This window comes from Pempheris klunzingeri, chromosome 13, assembly GCF_042242105.1.
Source record: "Pempheris klunzingeri isolate RE-2024b chromosome 13, fPemKlu1.hap1, whole genome shotgun sequence".
NCBI lineage: Eukaryota > Metazoa > Chordata > Actinopteri > Acropomatiformes > Pempheridae > Pempheris > Pempheris klunzingeri.
In genome coordinates, this window is record NC_092024.1 from 21,167,752 (window position 1) to 21,185,183 (window position 17,432).

Here is a 17,432-nt window from a genome sequence, read left to right on the forward strand (position 1 = left end):
TGCTAACATGATAAACCAAGTTGGTGAACACTGTTAACATTATACCAGCTAAACATCAGCATGTTAATATTGTCATATGATAAGTACGTCCTCAGAGTGCTGCTAGTACGACAGTAAACTCTTTTCTACTATAAGATCACAACCATTGACAGTAATATAAGAGAAGCCTAAATCAGATCACAGCTATTTATTATTCTGTTACTTAAGTGGAGCAGATCCAGTAAATGGCTCAAGCTCTCAGATAAAAACAGATCCACTGTAAAATGCAAGCGGAGAGCTCTTGCTTTAACATCATTATGAGCAAAGATCTCTCACAGCTCGGTGAGAAATGTGGCACCATTCCACAACTTAGTCTCAGTTCAGAGACGATGATCTGGGACTGACCGCAAAAACCAAACCTGCTCGGGTCCATTTTGACTCAGGAGCAAAGATGAATTTAACTTAAATGTTGGAGTTATTTAAGACAACAACAGGATTGACTCATTGTTTAATAGAATAAACTTAAAAAGCTGATAAGAACTGAAATCTGAGTAGAAAAGAAGTAAGTAAGAGTATATAAAGACATCCAGATATATCTTTCTCCCCTCGATAGGCACTAGTGGTGGTGAAGTAAAGGTACATTGCTCCCTACTGGCCATTGTACAGCATTTAACTGAATATGTGTCTCACTGGGATCTGCAACTGTTTAGTTTCATGGGAATCTTTTGGAAATGTCATGTAACTTGGAGTCCTCACTGGTCTGAAACACCGACAGGAAAGCACAGATTGTCCATTAACGGAAAGGTCACAGGTTTGATCCTTTGCTTCTCTCAGATGCTTCAGCGTGACCTACTGACCCTCTGCTGGTAAAAGTTTGTACGTTTTTCTACATAAACGTATCAAGTGCACGACATCAGTGTGGCTGGAAAACATTTACCAGGTGAAACAGATTTGTGCGACCTTTAAACATTCACAGCAAGGACCTGAATTTAAAAGTTAAATCAGTCTGTAGTTTTTTCTGACAGCAAGACACAAAACATTTACTTTCAAAATACTAAATCACAAATGCATGCCTTAAGATATGAAGACATGGGAAGAAGGTTTATTTGTGTGAATTAGAACTACCTATGGCCAAAAAAAGAAAGGTAACATCCCAAATGTTCTGTTGTTGTTGTTGCCCAACGGTGTTTCTCTGTCATTTATTCTAGTAACAATTACACGTTATGTATCATATTACAAAGACTTGAGGCAGTTTAATTTCTCTCTTTAACCCTTTAACCTCCTCACCACAAAACACAAAAGCCCCCCTGACTTGGATGCATTATCCACATCATTTATTCATCTATTTAAGTGCTTTCTTAGTGTGGATTAGCACAGTGATTATGCAGTGAGAGTGCAAATAGCAAAGATTTCTTCTAAAAAAGTGACAGAATGTGTGCTGACGTGTTTTTTCCTGTCCGACTCCCTCAGTCAGCGGCTGATCTTATACACCACGTCGCCGACCTGCAGGATCCCCGTCTTCTTCACAGTGTGCAGCTGTCCGAACAACGGAGACGACTTGTAGATGTGCTTCTCCGATGGTTTGCACAGACGATAGCTGTGAGAGAATCATCATCAGAAGGAGTTCAAAGGCATTTTGGTGTGAAATCAGAAAATATATATTTCAGTTCTTACAATGTTTCCAATTAAACTCTCAAAAGCTCAAACACAAAAATACACTTAAGAGACTAGATACATCAAGAATAACACAAAACTCAAATCAAAAAATGTTGTAAGAACAAGAACTTCAGCGGTAGTGAAAGACGTACTGTTAAATAAACTTTAAAAAGGAAAGTTTAAAGCATGTTTTCCTACAAAGACAACCCTAACTACACAGATAATAAAACAAATAGCATAGAAACAAAACAAATTAAAAAGTACAAAATACATTTTGTAGGAAACCATTTTTACCTGCACAATAAAATAAAAATGACCCAACAGGGCAGAAAACCCACCAAAATAACCACCAAAATGTAAAATAAGAATTAAAACCTCACCTTTTCAGTGTTTCCAGAGGTTCTTTTCTGGTGATTATACCCGTTTCAGGGTCAACCGTAGTGAAAAGACATCTGGAAAAATGAATGCACTTGAATCATAAGTGAATTTAACTTGTACCCTGGGAATCAAACCCCTGCTCTGACTGCACGACAGCTTTAGTTTCATTGTTGACAACTGAAGTGATTCTTTCTCTGTAAAATCTCTGTTACCGTCCACATGACATTACACGCTGCAGTCTCACGCTGCCAATCTGGATCTCTTCCCATGAATCCTGAAAAAGCAAAGCAGTTGGTTTTTTGAGTTGGAGATAAAATTAGTCCACGCTGCTCACACTGTAAAGGGCGAGGTATTAGTCAGAAGTAAAGGACCAAATGATCAGTTTTCCAAACAGGAGGGAAGAAGAAAACAAAAGCTCGTGTGCTGTAGTGTAAAGACACATAGATCTGCTATTTCTGGTTCTAATCTTTACTTGATGGTATGTTTTTCTTTGTTTATGTAGCCGAGATTTCTACTCTCGTAGCCGAACAGTAGAATCAGCAAGATTTGCAGATGTGTTCCTTGGTTGTAAAAGCTGAACAACACACCTCCTCAAATGCTTCGCAGTCACTTATGACGATGTTTGGGCGGAAACGCTCCACTGTGACGTCCTTCTCTAACTTGCTGCTGAGATCTTTGACCGAGGACTCGGACAGCAGCATCACCGGGCCGACATCTGGGTAGGCCACTTGCTGAATAAATGGATAAACAGTGAGAATATAGAAACCCTGTAACACTTTGAACAGCTAAAAGCTTAAAATATGTACACTTTTTGGTATTTCAATTTAAGGATCATTCCGGTGTTTTTAAACCTGGGCACTATTCTTACATATTTTAGGTTTGAAATGACTGGTAGGTACACAGACTTTTGGAATTGGTCCAGTAGATCACCTCCACCAGCAGCCAAAACTGGCAGCAAATGAGCAACAATGGTCATGATGTTATCTTCGAGGGCAATTGTGCCAGATGAAAATACTATAAGAGTGCTTGTTTTTGGCAGTGACAGGCTCAGATTGTTATTTGAAGTGTCTATGAACGTTACAGAAATGATCTACACAGATATAGACCTGTAAGATCTTTTTTGTTTAACCAGAAGAGGCCATTGTATCATGCTAGTCAGACCCACCAGACCCCACTGACAAAAACAGTAATTTTACCTCAAGAACACAGGAGTGACCAGTCTACTGCTGCATCGACTAGTTAGTTTGTTTACACAAATATTATGTTGGATCTGAATTAACTCTTTAAACCACCAAAGTCACACAACAACACAAACAAACTAACTGACTGAGTCAGCTGCAGACCAGCAACTCAAATTACTGTTTTTGTTAACAGAGTCTGGTAGCTTTGAGCCGAGTGCTGAAACAGCTATTTCTGGTTAAACACAAAGGATTTTACAGATCTATCAATGTAGGGATCCTTTCCATAATGCTGTCAGTCCCTTTGAATAACATTCTGAGCCTGTTAGTGGCAAACAGAAGCACTTTTAGTGGACTTACTTTGATTGGGGGCAGCTTGGTGGAGATAATCTATTGGACCAATTCCAAAACCTTTTGTACATAACAGTCACTTTGAACCCAAAGCGTGTAAAAATAAGTTTAAAAAAAAGAGATTACTGGAGTTATCCTTCAAGTGAGAGGCAGACATGTTTGACCTAGGGAGAGGCACACAGGTAAAGCCTTCAAATCCAGGAATGAAAAGCAACAAAGAACTCCATTTACATCATGTTGTGGGAAAAGAGACTCGATCTCCACCGGCCTCCTCGCCCTCATCTGGGGTTCAAAGTGCACCATGCGAAAGGTTTCCTCATGTCCCAGATAACGAGTGAGCCAGCAAGACACATTTTCGCCGCAATCCCGTCCCTGAATGTCAGAACCAAAAACTCTGCAGCGTTGGGAAAAATGTAAATAATGAACAAAGACAAATTAAGGGTGTAAACTTTTTCTAAAATGAAGCAGGTGTTATCAACAACAACTATAGTATCTTATTATTATTGGGCTCTTAAACGACTAAATTCTATATATCACAACTGCAAAATTGATTGCAGGCTATTCTGATCATCAATTATTGTTTTTAGTTATTTTTCAAGAAGAAAAGGCTGAATGTTTACTGGTACCAGCTGCTCAGGTGTGAGGATTTACTGCTTTTCTCTGTTTTCTATAACCTGAACTGAATGTTTTTGTGCTCATTGGGTTTCTGGACTGTTGGTAGGACAAAATAAGACAACTGTTTCCTACCTTTTTGAAGCCGCGTGATTAGCTAATGAAAATTACTGTTAGCTGCAGGCTTTAACTGTGATTTTCTGTTTAATTTATTCAAAGATGACTAATAAGCATTAGGTTGGGACCATATTAAATATTAAAGTAGAGCCTTTGGTTAAATCTTTGATGAAACTGCAGATTGCATAAAAACAGTAAAATAAAGTGTTACGGATTCAGTTAGACTGTAAAACCTGCAGTTGATGACGGGGTTGTCAGACTGTTTGACGGGGAATCGCAGCTCCTCCATGTTCGGGCCGTTCAGACAAAGATCACCTCCCTCACAGGTCAGAGACACCAGCACCAGACGAGGCTCCTGACGGCCCGTCACCATGTGACCATCTTCTTTGACCACCATCCAGTGTCTGCAATCAAAGCAAACACAGCCGCCATGGATTTCCCACATTTGCACCATCGACACTAAACCTGCGTACCGAGCTCCCACAGATCTGGTGCAAAGTTACAAGAATTGGGCGTAAAAGCAAACAAGACAGGATGACATTACATGTTGCCATGGATACTGCTGCGCCTCTGACTCATCCATAAACCCCAGATTTACATCACATTTTGATTAGAAATTGATCTGGGAATCACATACAAAAGATAAGACAAGACATTCCTTTATTAGTCCAACCATGGGGAAATTTACAATATATAGAAATATGTATGTAAATTATATATGAATGTGTAAATATATGTAAATATAGATATTTTTATGAACATCCCATTTTACCTCATGTTTGTGAATGAAATATGTCCACTTCTGTCTAAAAAGTTAAGTTAATATAGCATGCTATGTCAAAACACAATAAAAAGTCCAATCTCTCAAGTAATAACATAAACTAATATGAACTGAAATACAAGAAGGTAATGAATTTAAGCAAAATATAGAAATATAGTAATCTAATATCCCCAAATCACATCTTAAATAGGGGCTACATTTACCAAATCTTCAAAACACAGCAGTCATTCACTTTTTTTGGTTTGTTTTAAGAGGTTATGCATCCATGTGGAGCCTGAATCCAACAGGAAAAAACATTCAGGGTTGGGAAATAAAAGTCAAATCTCACCTGAGCCTGCAGTTTAAGGTGAGACAGGACTTGTTGGGCACTTAAAGGCAACTTCAACTTCAAATATTGTGTGCAGAAAATCCAAGTTACTACAGCTGGAGTGGGTGTATAATAGTATACAATAGCACATGCTGAACAGGCAGAAACTTCATGAGGAAAAACACAACTTTTGCCTCAGCTAGCTAACACACAGGTGTGCTAACAGACAGGTGTGTTAGCTGGTGTGACCGTTACCTTTAGTGGCTTCAGGTGTTTTCTACGAGCAGACCACTACTCAAACTCCTCTCTGACCGAGTTAAACTTACTACTTTCATTATTATTTCATGAGCTCTCACCGGTCCCGCAGCGCTCCAAACTTCAGCCCGACTTTCAGACACTCTGCCAGGGCCACGGACGCCGCTCGGCCGGACTTCAGCGGGTGAACCAGGAGCTGCGACACGACGCCCACACGGACACATTTCTCCGGCTTTCTCAGGTACTTAAATCCGAGACCGAGTCCCAGAAAGGCGACGCCGACCCCGCCGATCAGGAGAGCGGTTCCCTTACTGGGGACCAAGGCGCTCATACTCGGCTCCCTCGGCTCCATTTTGAAGCCTCACTGACTTTTTCGTTACGCTGAACTTTCGTTAAAAAACACAGTGGACTCCATGTGTGGCGTTCACTTACGCTCCGTCAACGGCAACACCCACTCCGGACTTCGTTGTGATAGGCTGAGCCAACAGGATCATTTTGCCCTCCTCCTACCTCCTTTTTCACCCCAAAGTGCAAGAAACATTCAGAATATGTAACAAATTATATACAGAATATAAAACAGAAGTGCTAGGTCTAAACTCACCGTGATGGTTAATAAGACTGAACAGATTTGAACACACCACACTGACCTAAATAATGGTGCTCTTTCTTTATACTTTTCTCCTCATTGTGAAATGTAAAATAAGTCCACTAGCTCTAATTCTAACCATTTCCCTCCACACTATCTCCACACTCTCATATACTTTTTACTCTTGCTTCCACTTTATTGCACCGCTCATTGTGTTTTGCCCTCATTTGACCCCCCAGACTAGACTGGTCGACCCTACAAACCATCCTGTTTGTGTCCCAGTGACTCCAGGGTCACACCAAACCATGGACCGAACCCTTCTAGACCCCTAAGCAGGGTTTAAGTTTCTTATTTTTCATTTAAGAGCTAATATTACCCTTTGCAAGCACCTGTGCAGAGTGTCAGAGATAAATCACTTTAAGAAAGCTACGAACAACATCTGGTTAAACGTTAAACTTGTCATAAGTGCTTCAGTCAGAGACGGTTTAGAAAAGAGACGGCCCGCTGAAGAGTCTTTTCCTGTATCTGTGTCACACAGGTTCTGCCGCTGCCCGCCACTTTAGGACACCAGCAGCAGGTCCTGAGTCTATTGAGTCTAATGGGAGAAGTAAATATTGGACCCTTTTTTCACAGGTTACATAACAGACACACATCAGCAACACAGATATCGTTTCTCCAGCAGGAGGCATTGGAAGTATAACAATATTCACTAACAGTAAAAAGTGCCATTGAGCGTTTTAACGGTAACCAAAGATAAGCAGAAGTCCTCAGTGGACTTTGAAGGCATATTTACTGTTACGGCACGAGTGGTGTCGATCTTCTCACCTTCTCTCATCAATAAAATGAACAGTATTTCACAAACTGTTGAACTTTAAACCTCCATATGAATGAAGGTCTTAATGCTCAGGCCTTTATCAAACACATTTGCCTTCCCTTGGCAGATGTAGGACAGCAACAGGCATATAGATAATCGTTCATGCTTAATTTAGTAAAACTAATTAAATATAGTGCACGATAAGATAAAACAAATTTAAATCTGTGCAGCAAACATGTTAAAAATACACAAGCGTGCTTCAACACTCGGTCCAAATTGGCAAAAATATGTGACAGACACCTTCAGCTTTAACTTGCCCAGAATTTCTCTAAAAACAGAGAAGAAACCAGGTGACGTAATGCCATAGTTGACCTTCTCAGTGGAACTATTTTTGTCTTTGACATAGATACTCAGGTCTATAGCCAAAGTAGAAAACAGCAGATGCTCCAGCCACAGGGGGTCAATACAGGGATTTGTCGAATGGATACTCCTTCTGTTGCTTTTCTGTGCACATCTAATGGCTGAAGGCAGACTCACAGGCAGACGGCCAGGCCTTACAAGCTGGTTTGATGTTGCAGTGGCGAAGCAGCAAATTTTGACAATAAAACATAAAGTCCTAATTGCTCTATTCTCAGCACCTGAGGCCTTGATGTTATAATCCTGGTGTTGGTGCATACAGCAATTTGATTTGTGGTTTAATGCATTTATAGCTTCACAGAACTAGATTTTTGAATTAGATTTTCCTGATCCTCATAATTCACTTTACTGATGCTGTTTCCTGCATCATTGACACACTACTTTCATATAAAATCATATAGAGCAGTGATTCCTCCTCACAATCAGTAGACATACAGGCCCATGATATAGACCATGACTTCTTCATACAGTATTTTTTTCTTTTGAATGACCATCTAAGAGACAAACATGGTCTTTAATAACCAGTTAGTGAAGCTAATCTACAGATAACAGCAGCACTGCAGACAGAAGCATAAAGACAAGTGTGCGTGTGATGTCCAAACTTAACCTAACTCACAATGCTCTCTTTGTACAGTCATAAAAATGGTGATTTAAGAGCTACATTAAAGCTCATGCATATTGCTAAGTGGTATTTGAATATATATATATATATATACTGGAAATACCAATACAGTATTCTATGGGTTTTAAATATCCAAAAATTTTTCCTTTTTAATTTCCTGGGAATATTATGGTACTAATTATGGAGAAATTAACTATTTTCTTGTAAGAAATTCTTATTATCATTACTAATTTAATATTATACACTTTTGTTCTTCATTTTTGTTGAATTTCATGTATGAAATTTGACATTTAAGCTTGTTTATAAGTGCTGTAACTAAAAGACTCTAATTAAGTGTACCAATTCACATTTTCTCTATAATTAGAACCAAATTACACTGCCCTTTGTAAATTATTTGGCTATTGCGGACCCATAAAATATTGTGAATCACCACCTCTGGTAGTCTTAAAAAACAATTCTGACATTAACACCTTTTCCAAAACAGTATTTGTTGTCTGTTTCTGTTATTTTGTCCACAGTCTGCTGACTGTACCACGTGATAAAGTGTTGGATGTAACAGAAATACTGTACATACTGCCACAAACGATGACATAATGATGCAGCGCCATACTTTGCGCTCGTGACTAACCTGCTGTAGGTTGTCCGGAACTGGACCTCAGTCAGAATTCCCAGGGGGAAACCATCTGGACCAAACAGCCATTTCTATACATTCAGCAGGCTTCTCGCACGCCGCACATGTTGATAAACAGCATGGAGATGGTAACATCACATGACTACATCTTATACTGCACTTATATTGTATACAGAAATTCATTTCACACATATTTCCTGTAAATCATAATTCATTTAAGGTGGTTATCTGGTGATCAGGGCAGTAAAACTGCAAAAAAAAAGCAGTTTTGGGATTAAATATCCACGTTTTTAATGTTTCCTATAAATGTTCTTTTCTATATTTGGGCAAAAATAGTGCAATATTATTTTAAACTACAAGTGATGTGCCTTATTAGTCTTTTAATAGTCTCTAGTAGTAATAGTCATCTCTTTACAATTATTGAAAGAACTACTTGTGTGTGGAAGTACTAATACGCCCCTGGACATCTTTAAAAAAACAACATTTTATTTCCGAGAAAAAAAACCTGTTTCTGTTAGTGCAACATGATGTAGTCATACTTTAAAACTAATACAGTACTTGCATGAAATATACAGTACAGGCTGTTTCTGGGTCACTTATTGTTGAAAGCAGGTGAAAAGCAGAAAGCAACGCAATCATCGTTCTTCTTTCATTATCATGTGCAAACAGTATTCATGTTTTTCAGTAAGTTACAGTACAGATAATCACAACAGGACCATGCTCCTAACACTTTTAGATCAGTTTCTCAACAGACACCAGATCTAGATCAAATTTAAAAGTCATTTTTGGCACTCGTTTCTTTGTCCAGTGTATCGTGTGGTCGGTATTTCACCCAACAAGAAAAAACAAAACAACAACAAAAAGTGAAAAGGAAAAAAAATCCACCTTCAGATATTCAGAATATTATCAGTCTGTGATGTTTCATTTATTTCAGTGGTGAATCTTTGATGTTCCAGTTCCCACTTTCCTCTGGTGGTGACAGTTGTGTTACGTTACTACATACATTTACTAAAGTACTGCACATACATCAAGTAAAACTTTGATGTACTTGTACTTTACTTGAGTGTTTATCTGGCAGCTATTCTTACTAGTTTCTCTACAGGTTAAGATAAACATTATAAGCTTATAAAGTATAATGTATTGCTAAAGTGGCTTGCGGCTCCTGTGAAAAATATACATATAAATAAAGTAATAAAATTGCCTAGTTTGGGCCTCTTGTCACATTTGTCTATGAGTTGTTGGCACTTCCACTAAAGAGACATTTCCACCCAAAACTGCTCAGGTGTCTTTGCTTAAATAGCTCTTTGAGGACTATAGCAATTAAATTGTCCAATAGTTCACAAAAAGTCCAAAAAACGTAAAACAAATTTATGTAGCAGAGCTTTTTTTTCCACCTGATTACTCATCTCATGAGTCCTCAGATTTATCTTGTGACCCTGTTGAGCCCACACTGTTAAAACCAGCTCCACCTCATCCAGATACAACAATGAATCAGTCACAACAGTATTGTAATGCATAATAACACTCACAGGTAGCGTTTTTCTGCTTTTACATCAGGTACTTTAAATACACTTTGATGATACTTGATATACTTTTACTTCAGTGTGATTTTAAAAGCAGTGTCGACTTCTAAAAAAGTATTTTCATGTTTTTGGAAAGTCTCTTTTACTATGGATATATACTAAAGGAGTACTTTTACAATACCTGTGTTATTTATCTATTTTATCTATCTATGTACTTTCACTTACATTCTTGTGTGAAAGATGCTGTCTAAATGAAGTTTATTATCATTATTGTTATTATTAGTCCAAACAGAACTGATAAGATATTATTGCAGCTGATTTGCATTCTCTTGAGGTTACTGCTGATGTTTCAACTGCAGCTAACTACTAAATCAAATCCCTCATAATGAAAAAACAAACAAAACAAACTTGATTAACAATCTCCTGACATGAAATTCATTTGTAGATGCCAGAAATAAATGTGATGCACGTCGCCTACAGCAAAAATAAACCACTCAACACAAAAAAAGGCTCAGAAATACAAGGTATAGTATCTGATGGTGGATTCTTTCTCCCTTTTCCATCAATCAGAGAGACTAAGTCCATTGTGGAGTAATTTTCTGTGATTGACAACCAGTTTATTATCCATTGTTGAGACACAGAAAACCCCGTTCCATCTGCCACGCCAAACTGCGCCTAAAAATAGTTTGCATCGACAATCTGATCCACAAGTGGTTTCGACAGCTCGGCACGCTTCACATCAGAGTAGCTGATGTGCTTTGTTTGACTGTCAGACTTCTGTGACGCCTCGTGCTCCTTCAGGTCAAAAGAAATATAGTAAATTCACGTCTCAGATGTGCACTTTGATTGAGAATCACGACCCATGTGTTAAGGGCTTCAGTGCTTTCTAATGCTGTTGAATAGATATCATTTTGAATGGTACCTTAGGCTCATAGTCCGAGGGAATGAATTTGGGGACTACATTTATAGCTCACCTGCTCATCTAAATCTCTGACAATGAAAAAGCATGTTTTCTAAAATGTCTAACTATTCCTTTATAATCAACAGCTCATTTGTACCTGGATGTTCAGTGTGTATCTGCTCTGGTTCCTGAAGGACTGATGAGAGCATCACATTGTAGACACCACGAAGCAGAACAGTACCTGCTCTGGACTAACTTTTGGACTAATATGATGAACCATCAGCTGCAGGGGTGGACAAAATAACAAATACATTGACTTGTAAAGCTAATCGTGTTCAGTTTTTGGTGGGATTGTCAGAGTCGTTGATTTAGCCTGATGGTTACTTCTAAGCAGAGTTTTGTAGCGTTGTTAAAGTGTGTTTCAGTCAGTGCCGATGAGTGTCTACTAGTGACTACTGTACTTCTTTCCTACTGCAGTTTTACTGTGTTTGGGATATGTCATTGTGATTTTTTGAACTGCTCCACTTGTGACGTTACATAATGCAGCAGTGTTTGTGACTGATGCACCAGCAATTTGGGCAGAGAACACTGAAAAATCACAAAAACAGAGGCAGCTACACAGGGAGTGAGTCATATTATCAGTGTTTGTCAGCTTCAGATAAGTTCTGACAATCACGATTTGTTTTTAAGGGCAACATAAGGCAACTTATGTAAGGGGCCAGAGAGTTGTTATCTGAATTGGCGCTGCACCAGTGTAAAAAATCATCAAGACATATGCCTAACACAGGAAAACAGCTGATTAACAACACGACAAACTACAGCTTTAAGAAACGACCCCTCAGCAACACAAAATTGGAACTTACTGCAGAGCAGCTGCCTGAGAGGTTTCAGTCATTTTATCGTGCCGGCACTCGACCTGAACCTCTCCCTGTAGCGCCTGTTCAAGTTGTGTATACGCTGTACATCACATGTGCTGCAGTGTGTTCATGTGTCCATGTGTAGTCATCCAGATGACTTCCTACGCGATTTGTCAAAGCACCTCAAGTCAAAACATTGTGTGCTGTGCTTGCTCATGTACATATTTGAGTAAGACTGGCTGTTTACAGTACTGTATGTGCTTTTCCCTTTTGCATGTCCTACTGTTGGTTTACTGGGATTATAGCACCACAAACTTGCAGTCATGTCTTTGCTGTGAGGACTGCCAAGTATCTGTTGTCCACTTGGCAGTATAGACGCACTGTGCTGCACTGAAATCTGCTGTATTGAAAGGCTAGACGGAGCTGCGTCTCTTAAACACCCTGAACGGAGAGAGAATGTGTAGGCCCGTTGTTATGGAGCTTATGCTCGAGCACTGACGTGGACTGCAGACGCAGCCTGTGGATCCAGGCTCCATGTAGTGAGGACAGTTACTGTTCTGCTGCATGTAGGCATCGGAGAACGTCAGCTCCTGAGGGATCATGGTGGGTATGGAGCCCTGCAGCTTCTCTTTGCTCCTGTACCACAGGCAGGAGCATATAGTCTGGAAATGCAGCACCTCAGTGTAGACACCTTTTAAATCTTTAGCCTTTGTGGTGTCGTCTGCTACAGGTGTGGAAGAGGTCGAGGCTGAGACCGGTATCAGACGAGCCACCTCTCCTCTGGGCTTAGTGACGGACATCAGGGCCCTCTGCTTGGCGTCTCTGCGCTCATCCTCAGTGTTCATGGTAAGGAAGCGAAGCACCACCAGATTAAGGAACGCTCCGATCACCGTCAGGCCCATCAGGATGTAGACAAAGCAGAAAGCCACGTACCGAGGGTCATTCTGTAGCGCATCGTCCCTCTGCAGAGCCACGTAGTCCCCAAACCCGATAGTGGTGAGCGTGATGAAGCAGTAGTAAAAGGCATGGAGGAAGCTCCATCCCTCGCAGTGGGAGAACGCCACAGCCCCCACACACAGGGTGCTCATGCAGGAGAAGAAGCCCACCGTCACCATGTTTGCCATGGAGACCTCGGTGTGACGCATTCCCAGGCACTTCTTAGCTTGGTGCAGCAGGTACCTGACGAACGTGTTGATCCGCTCACCCAGGCTCTGGAACATGACCAAGGTGAGCGGGATCCCCAGGAGGGCGTAGAACATGCAGAACACTTTCCCTGAGTCGGTGCTGGGCGCTGCATGGCCGTAACCTGAGTGAGAAGACAGCGCGGTTTCACACCTGAGACACATATGATGCACATGACTTTGAATGTTGTCTGAGAAGCTGGCGAGGCGGATGGACCTCAAGCTCTCACAATGAAATTACAATTTAAAGTTGTTGCTCGACTTAAATCCACAGGAAACCAACACACACGCCCACTGAATCCTCCCCTTAATAGAAAACCCAATCACACTATTCAGCTTGACTTCAATGTTGTGAATTAACAGCTATTTATTTATAACTCCCACGTTGTTGTCAGCTGAGATGTTGTAAACACTGGAAATAAATCAGCCAGGCTTCATTTTCCTCACCTAAATTACCCTGAAGTGGCTGAATCGTAATAACAGATACTGAGCCAGGCCTAAAGGCATGTCTTTGTTGTTTTGGTGTCTTCAGACAGTGTTTCAATTTTATATTTACACACAAATTCAAATATTTTTTTACTTAGAATTTGTAGTTTTGACTGTTTAAACTAAAAAATATAAGAAAGAAAGAAAAAGAAATGAGGGAATTTTGTTTGTGTCCCACCAAAATCACATTCACTATGTTTTTATTTATTAATTCACTGAACCAGGAAAGCCTCATTAAGATAAAATGATTCTAAATATGTCTTTTTCAAGGATGTCATGGCAAAGATAGGCAGCAGAAACAATAAGACGAAAATAATATGGTCACATCATCAATATTTCATCCCACAAACAGCCTAAGTCTAAAACCATAAAAATAACTAAGACCAGTTCAAAAGTCTCAAAGAATCTATTAAACTATGTGGATGAGAAAAATATTCTGTTTGCTGCACAAAAACACAAATGTAACCTGTTTTTCAAGCTGCGACTCTGTTTCCACTCAGGATGCCTGACATGCCTGGCACTTTTGAGACAATAGAAGGAAGTTATCGATGCATATTTAGCTTGAAGATATAAAACAATAAAAAGTCTGGTTCATGACGTACAAACCTTCTGACACCATCTTACACAAGAAGACAGAAATCAGCAGGTTTATGAGAAACGTAACATCAATCGGTGGTGACGGTCACTTAAGTTTTTTCTCAGGTGCAGTTTTGAATCTTTTCTTTTCATTCTACTACAACATGATATTGTTGAGGAAAAAGTTGTACTTTTTACTAAACTGTATATATTTGACAGCTTACACAACACAGTAAGACTTCAACACTAAAACGGGATGCTTTGTTCTAAATTAAAGTATCCAAAGGTTTCTACAAGTAGAGCTGAAATCACTCTTCATTAAATCGATTCATATTATGCTGTTTGGTTTATCTTGTTGTGTCACAAATCACACTCTTTACAGCAATACTTTTCATCAGTTAGCACCAACGCAGGCAGCACAAACAAACATGGAGGACGGTGAACGTGGCACAGAATGGGGTAAATCCAAGACTAATAACCGAGGACGCGAGATGAGACAAAACCAGGAGCTTGTACCTAAAAGAGAGGCTACGTCTGTGGCACGGACGTGGTCTGGATATGACGAGACTGAAAATGTGCAATATCGTGATATGCATCATTATCTGGATATGAAATGAGATTTTGTTCATATCGCACAGCCTGACAGAACAGAAGTAACTTTTTCATAATCGATGGTCATTTTTTTAAAATGCAAAAACGTTCAAGGATTTGCTGCTTTTCTTTGAATTATTTATGATACATTTTTTTTATAATTTTGTGGTTTGGATTGTTGGTTTGACAAAACAGAGCTTTGTGAAGGGCTCATTTTGGGCTTTGGGTCATCGTGATGATATTTCTCAGGATTTCAAACCAAATAATCAACCAATAAGTCAAAATAAATAGTCGCAGTCTGATACAAATTAGCTCAAAAAGAGCTGCACCTCAACAACTGCAACAGTAAAATCCTGGTTTTACATTTATTCATTAGGAATTATAATCTAATGATATGATATATAATAGTATAGCAGTCCAGGGGACATTTGTCAGCATTGAGTACTTTTACCTTTAATACTTTGAGTACATTTTCCTGATGATACTTTATAACTACTATACTTTATAAGTTTTACTTAAGTAACATTTTCATTGTAGGACTTTTACTTGTAACAGAGTACTCTGACAGTGTGATGTTAGTACTTATACCAGAGTAAATGATCTAAATGCTTCCTCCCCCAATAATACAATACTCTACAATAAAAAGTAGAACGCGAACAAATGTGAGTGATTGTATGTTTTGGTTGTATAAATTGAGCAAAGATTTATGTCTATACAGTAAAATAGTGCTTTGTAAGTAGTTCTTTGGGTGGTTGAGTTATATAGCACCGTTGCATACAAAGAACCTGGTAAGCTCCTATGTGGTTCTTTCAAGGTTCCTCAGCTTATTTTAGTTTAGGAAAGGTTTTCATTTGACAAAGGTGCTGTGTGGCACCTGTAAAGAAAGGTACTATATAGCACCAAAAGTAGTTCTCCTATGATTAGGAGCCAAAGAACCACTTTTAATGCTATTTAGCACCATTTTTGTTCAGTGTGCATCTCTGTTTGTGCTACAAAACACTGGCACAACTTTAGAAATTAGTTAAAAATCTTTGTTATCATGCAGCAAATGGAATATTTTGATTAGAGGCACAAACTGGAGCAAAGGGGACTGAAATCCCTGCGCTGGGCATCTCTCAATGAAGCACGTCTGGCTTCAACCATTTTCCCAGTTCTGCTCACACAGTCTTACTTAAGTAACATTTCCAATGCAGGATTTCTACTTGTAGCAGAGTCTTTTTACAGTGTGACATTAGTACTTTTACCAGAGTAAATGATGTGAATACTTTCCCCACCACACCACAGTATACTCTATACAGGGTACTATACTATTTAGCACTATTTTTTCTCAGTGTGCATCTTTGTTTGTGCTACAAAACAGTGACACAACTTTAGAAATTAATTAAAAATCTTTGTCATCATGCAGAAAACGGAATATTCGGATTAGAGGCACAATCTGGGGCAAAGGGCATCTCTCAATGAAAGATGTCGGGCGTCACCCTGCGTCCTCCAAACGTGCTCATTAAATAACTCACCTATGGTCGTAATCACAGTGATGGCGAAGTAAAAGGAGCCAGCGAATTTCCACTGGACGCCTGCTTTGTGAGGTTTGAGCTGCAGCACGACGTGCTCCAGCTCCTCGAAGTTCTCTTTGGTCAAGTTGTATTTGCGCATGAGTTCGTACTTTCTGGCGTCGAGCCTCCTCTTGTGACTCTTCTCCTGCTTCGACTCCAGGGTCTCGAAGACGGCCGCTCCCACCACCAGGTAGGTGAGGATGCTGATGATGAGGGCGAGAGTCCGGGCGTTTTGTCTCTTCATGATAAAAAAAGAGAATTAAAAAAATCATCCAAGTGCAGGTGGGAGCTGAGACTCAGTGCGACCTTCTCCTGACGCACTCCGGATCCAACTGAGGGGGACTTTTGGAGACGATGCTGCTCTCTCAGCACCACCCCCACATCACAGTTGGGTTGCTACTGTATTTGGACTATTTGTCACCGACTTGTATTTTTAGTCTCTGCAGAAAAGAAACGCAGGGCAATCCCACAGGTGGTCAGAGACGGCTTCTTGGAGTAGCAGCTCACCTATCCGGAGTTTTTGCGCGCACTCACACACGCGTCTCCTCTTCCCTGGGGCCAAAATAAACAGTTTATCTTTTCTCCTCAGCAGAGGTGGTGCAGCCTCCAACAAGTAGCCCCTGAAGTTGTCAAATATTCCTTGCTTCGTGTGTTCATTCTCAGATAAAATATTTACCTTCTGGCTATTTAAACAGACTGGTTCAACTGGCTTCACAAGTTGTCTAGCAACCTAATGATAACCATCCTTTTTCGTGTGTAAATATTTAAAAGGCACATCCTATTCACGGTGAGCGGGCTGCAGGATTCTTCAGATACAGTTTGTGTCAGAGAAAATTAAGGAGCATGGTCATAAAGACACGACTATGTGTAGTTTTATTATTTTACAGCACGAAACAGGACACTATTTTATGAGATTCCAGACATAAAAGTTTATTATCGTTGTATTTATTTGCCTGAATGTAAAGCTGCACCAGGTTGAGGATCAGTCAGTGCTGGTTTAAAGGATCACTACACCGATTTAGGCTCAGTTACATAGAGGAGAGTTAAAACAGCCCTAGTGAGGGCATGGTCATGTCATAA

The 17,432-nt window shown here is 39.8% G+C and overlaps 2 protein-coding genes across 2 annotated transcripts; both read right to left on the minus strand.

Moving 5' to 3' along the window:
- Window positions 1–1,064: 1,064 nt before the first annotated feature.
- Window positions 1,065–6,040, minus strand: marc1 (mitochondrial amidoxime reducing component 1). The gene is made up of 7 exons (XM_070842073.1): window positions 5,716–6,040; window positions 4,505–4,675; window positions 3,774–3,936; window positions 2,601–2,744; window positions 2,226–2,287; window positions 2,016–2,087; window positions 1,065–1,576 (listed from the first exon to the last, which is right to left on the minus strand). Exons 1-7 carry the CDS (start codon window positions 5,964–5,966, stop codon window positions 1,450–1,452), a joined length of 990 nt encoding a protein of 329 aa, XP_070698174.1. The 5' UTR covers window positions 5,967–6,040; the 3' UTR covers window positions 1,065–1,449.
- A 5,991-nt stretch (window positions 6,041–12,031) lies between these two features.
- On the minus strand, window positions 12,032–16,596 carry kcnk3b (potassium channel, subfamily K, member 3b). The gene is made up of 2 exons (XM_070842722.1): window positions 16,314–16,596; window positions 12,032–13,271 (listed from the first exon to the last, which is right to left on the minus strand). The coding sequence occupies exons 1-2, from the start codon at window positions 16,594–16,596 to the stop codon at window positions 12,379–12,381; spliced, it is 1,176 nt and encodes a 391-aa protein (XP_070698823.1). The 3' UTR covers window positions 12,032–12,378.
- Window positions 16,597–17,432: the final 836 nt, after the last annotated feature.

Coding starts and splice junctions, on each gene's coding strand:
- kcnk3b (XM_070842722.1), bottom strand. CDS start 16,596: ATGAAGAGACAAAACGCCCGGACTCTCGCCCTCATCATCAGCATCCTC. Junction 13,272..16,313: donor CACTGTGATTACGACCATAG/GTGAGTTATTTA, acceptor CTTCTCACTCAG/GTTACGGCCATGCAGCGCCC.
- marc1 (XM_070842073.1), bottom strand. CDS start 5,966: ATGGAGCCGAGGGAGCCGAGTATGAGCGCCTTGGTCCCCAGTAAGGGA. Junction 3,937..4,504: donor AACCCCGTCATCAACTGCAG/GTTTTACAGTCT, acceptor CCAACGCTGCAG/AGTTTTTGGTTCTGACATTC. Junction 1,577..2,015: donor CCTCTGGAAACACTGAAAAG/GTGAGGTTTTAA, acceptor ATTCTCTCACAG/CTATCGTCTGTGCAAACCAT.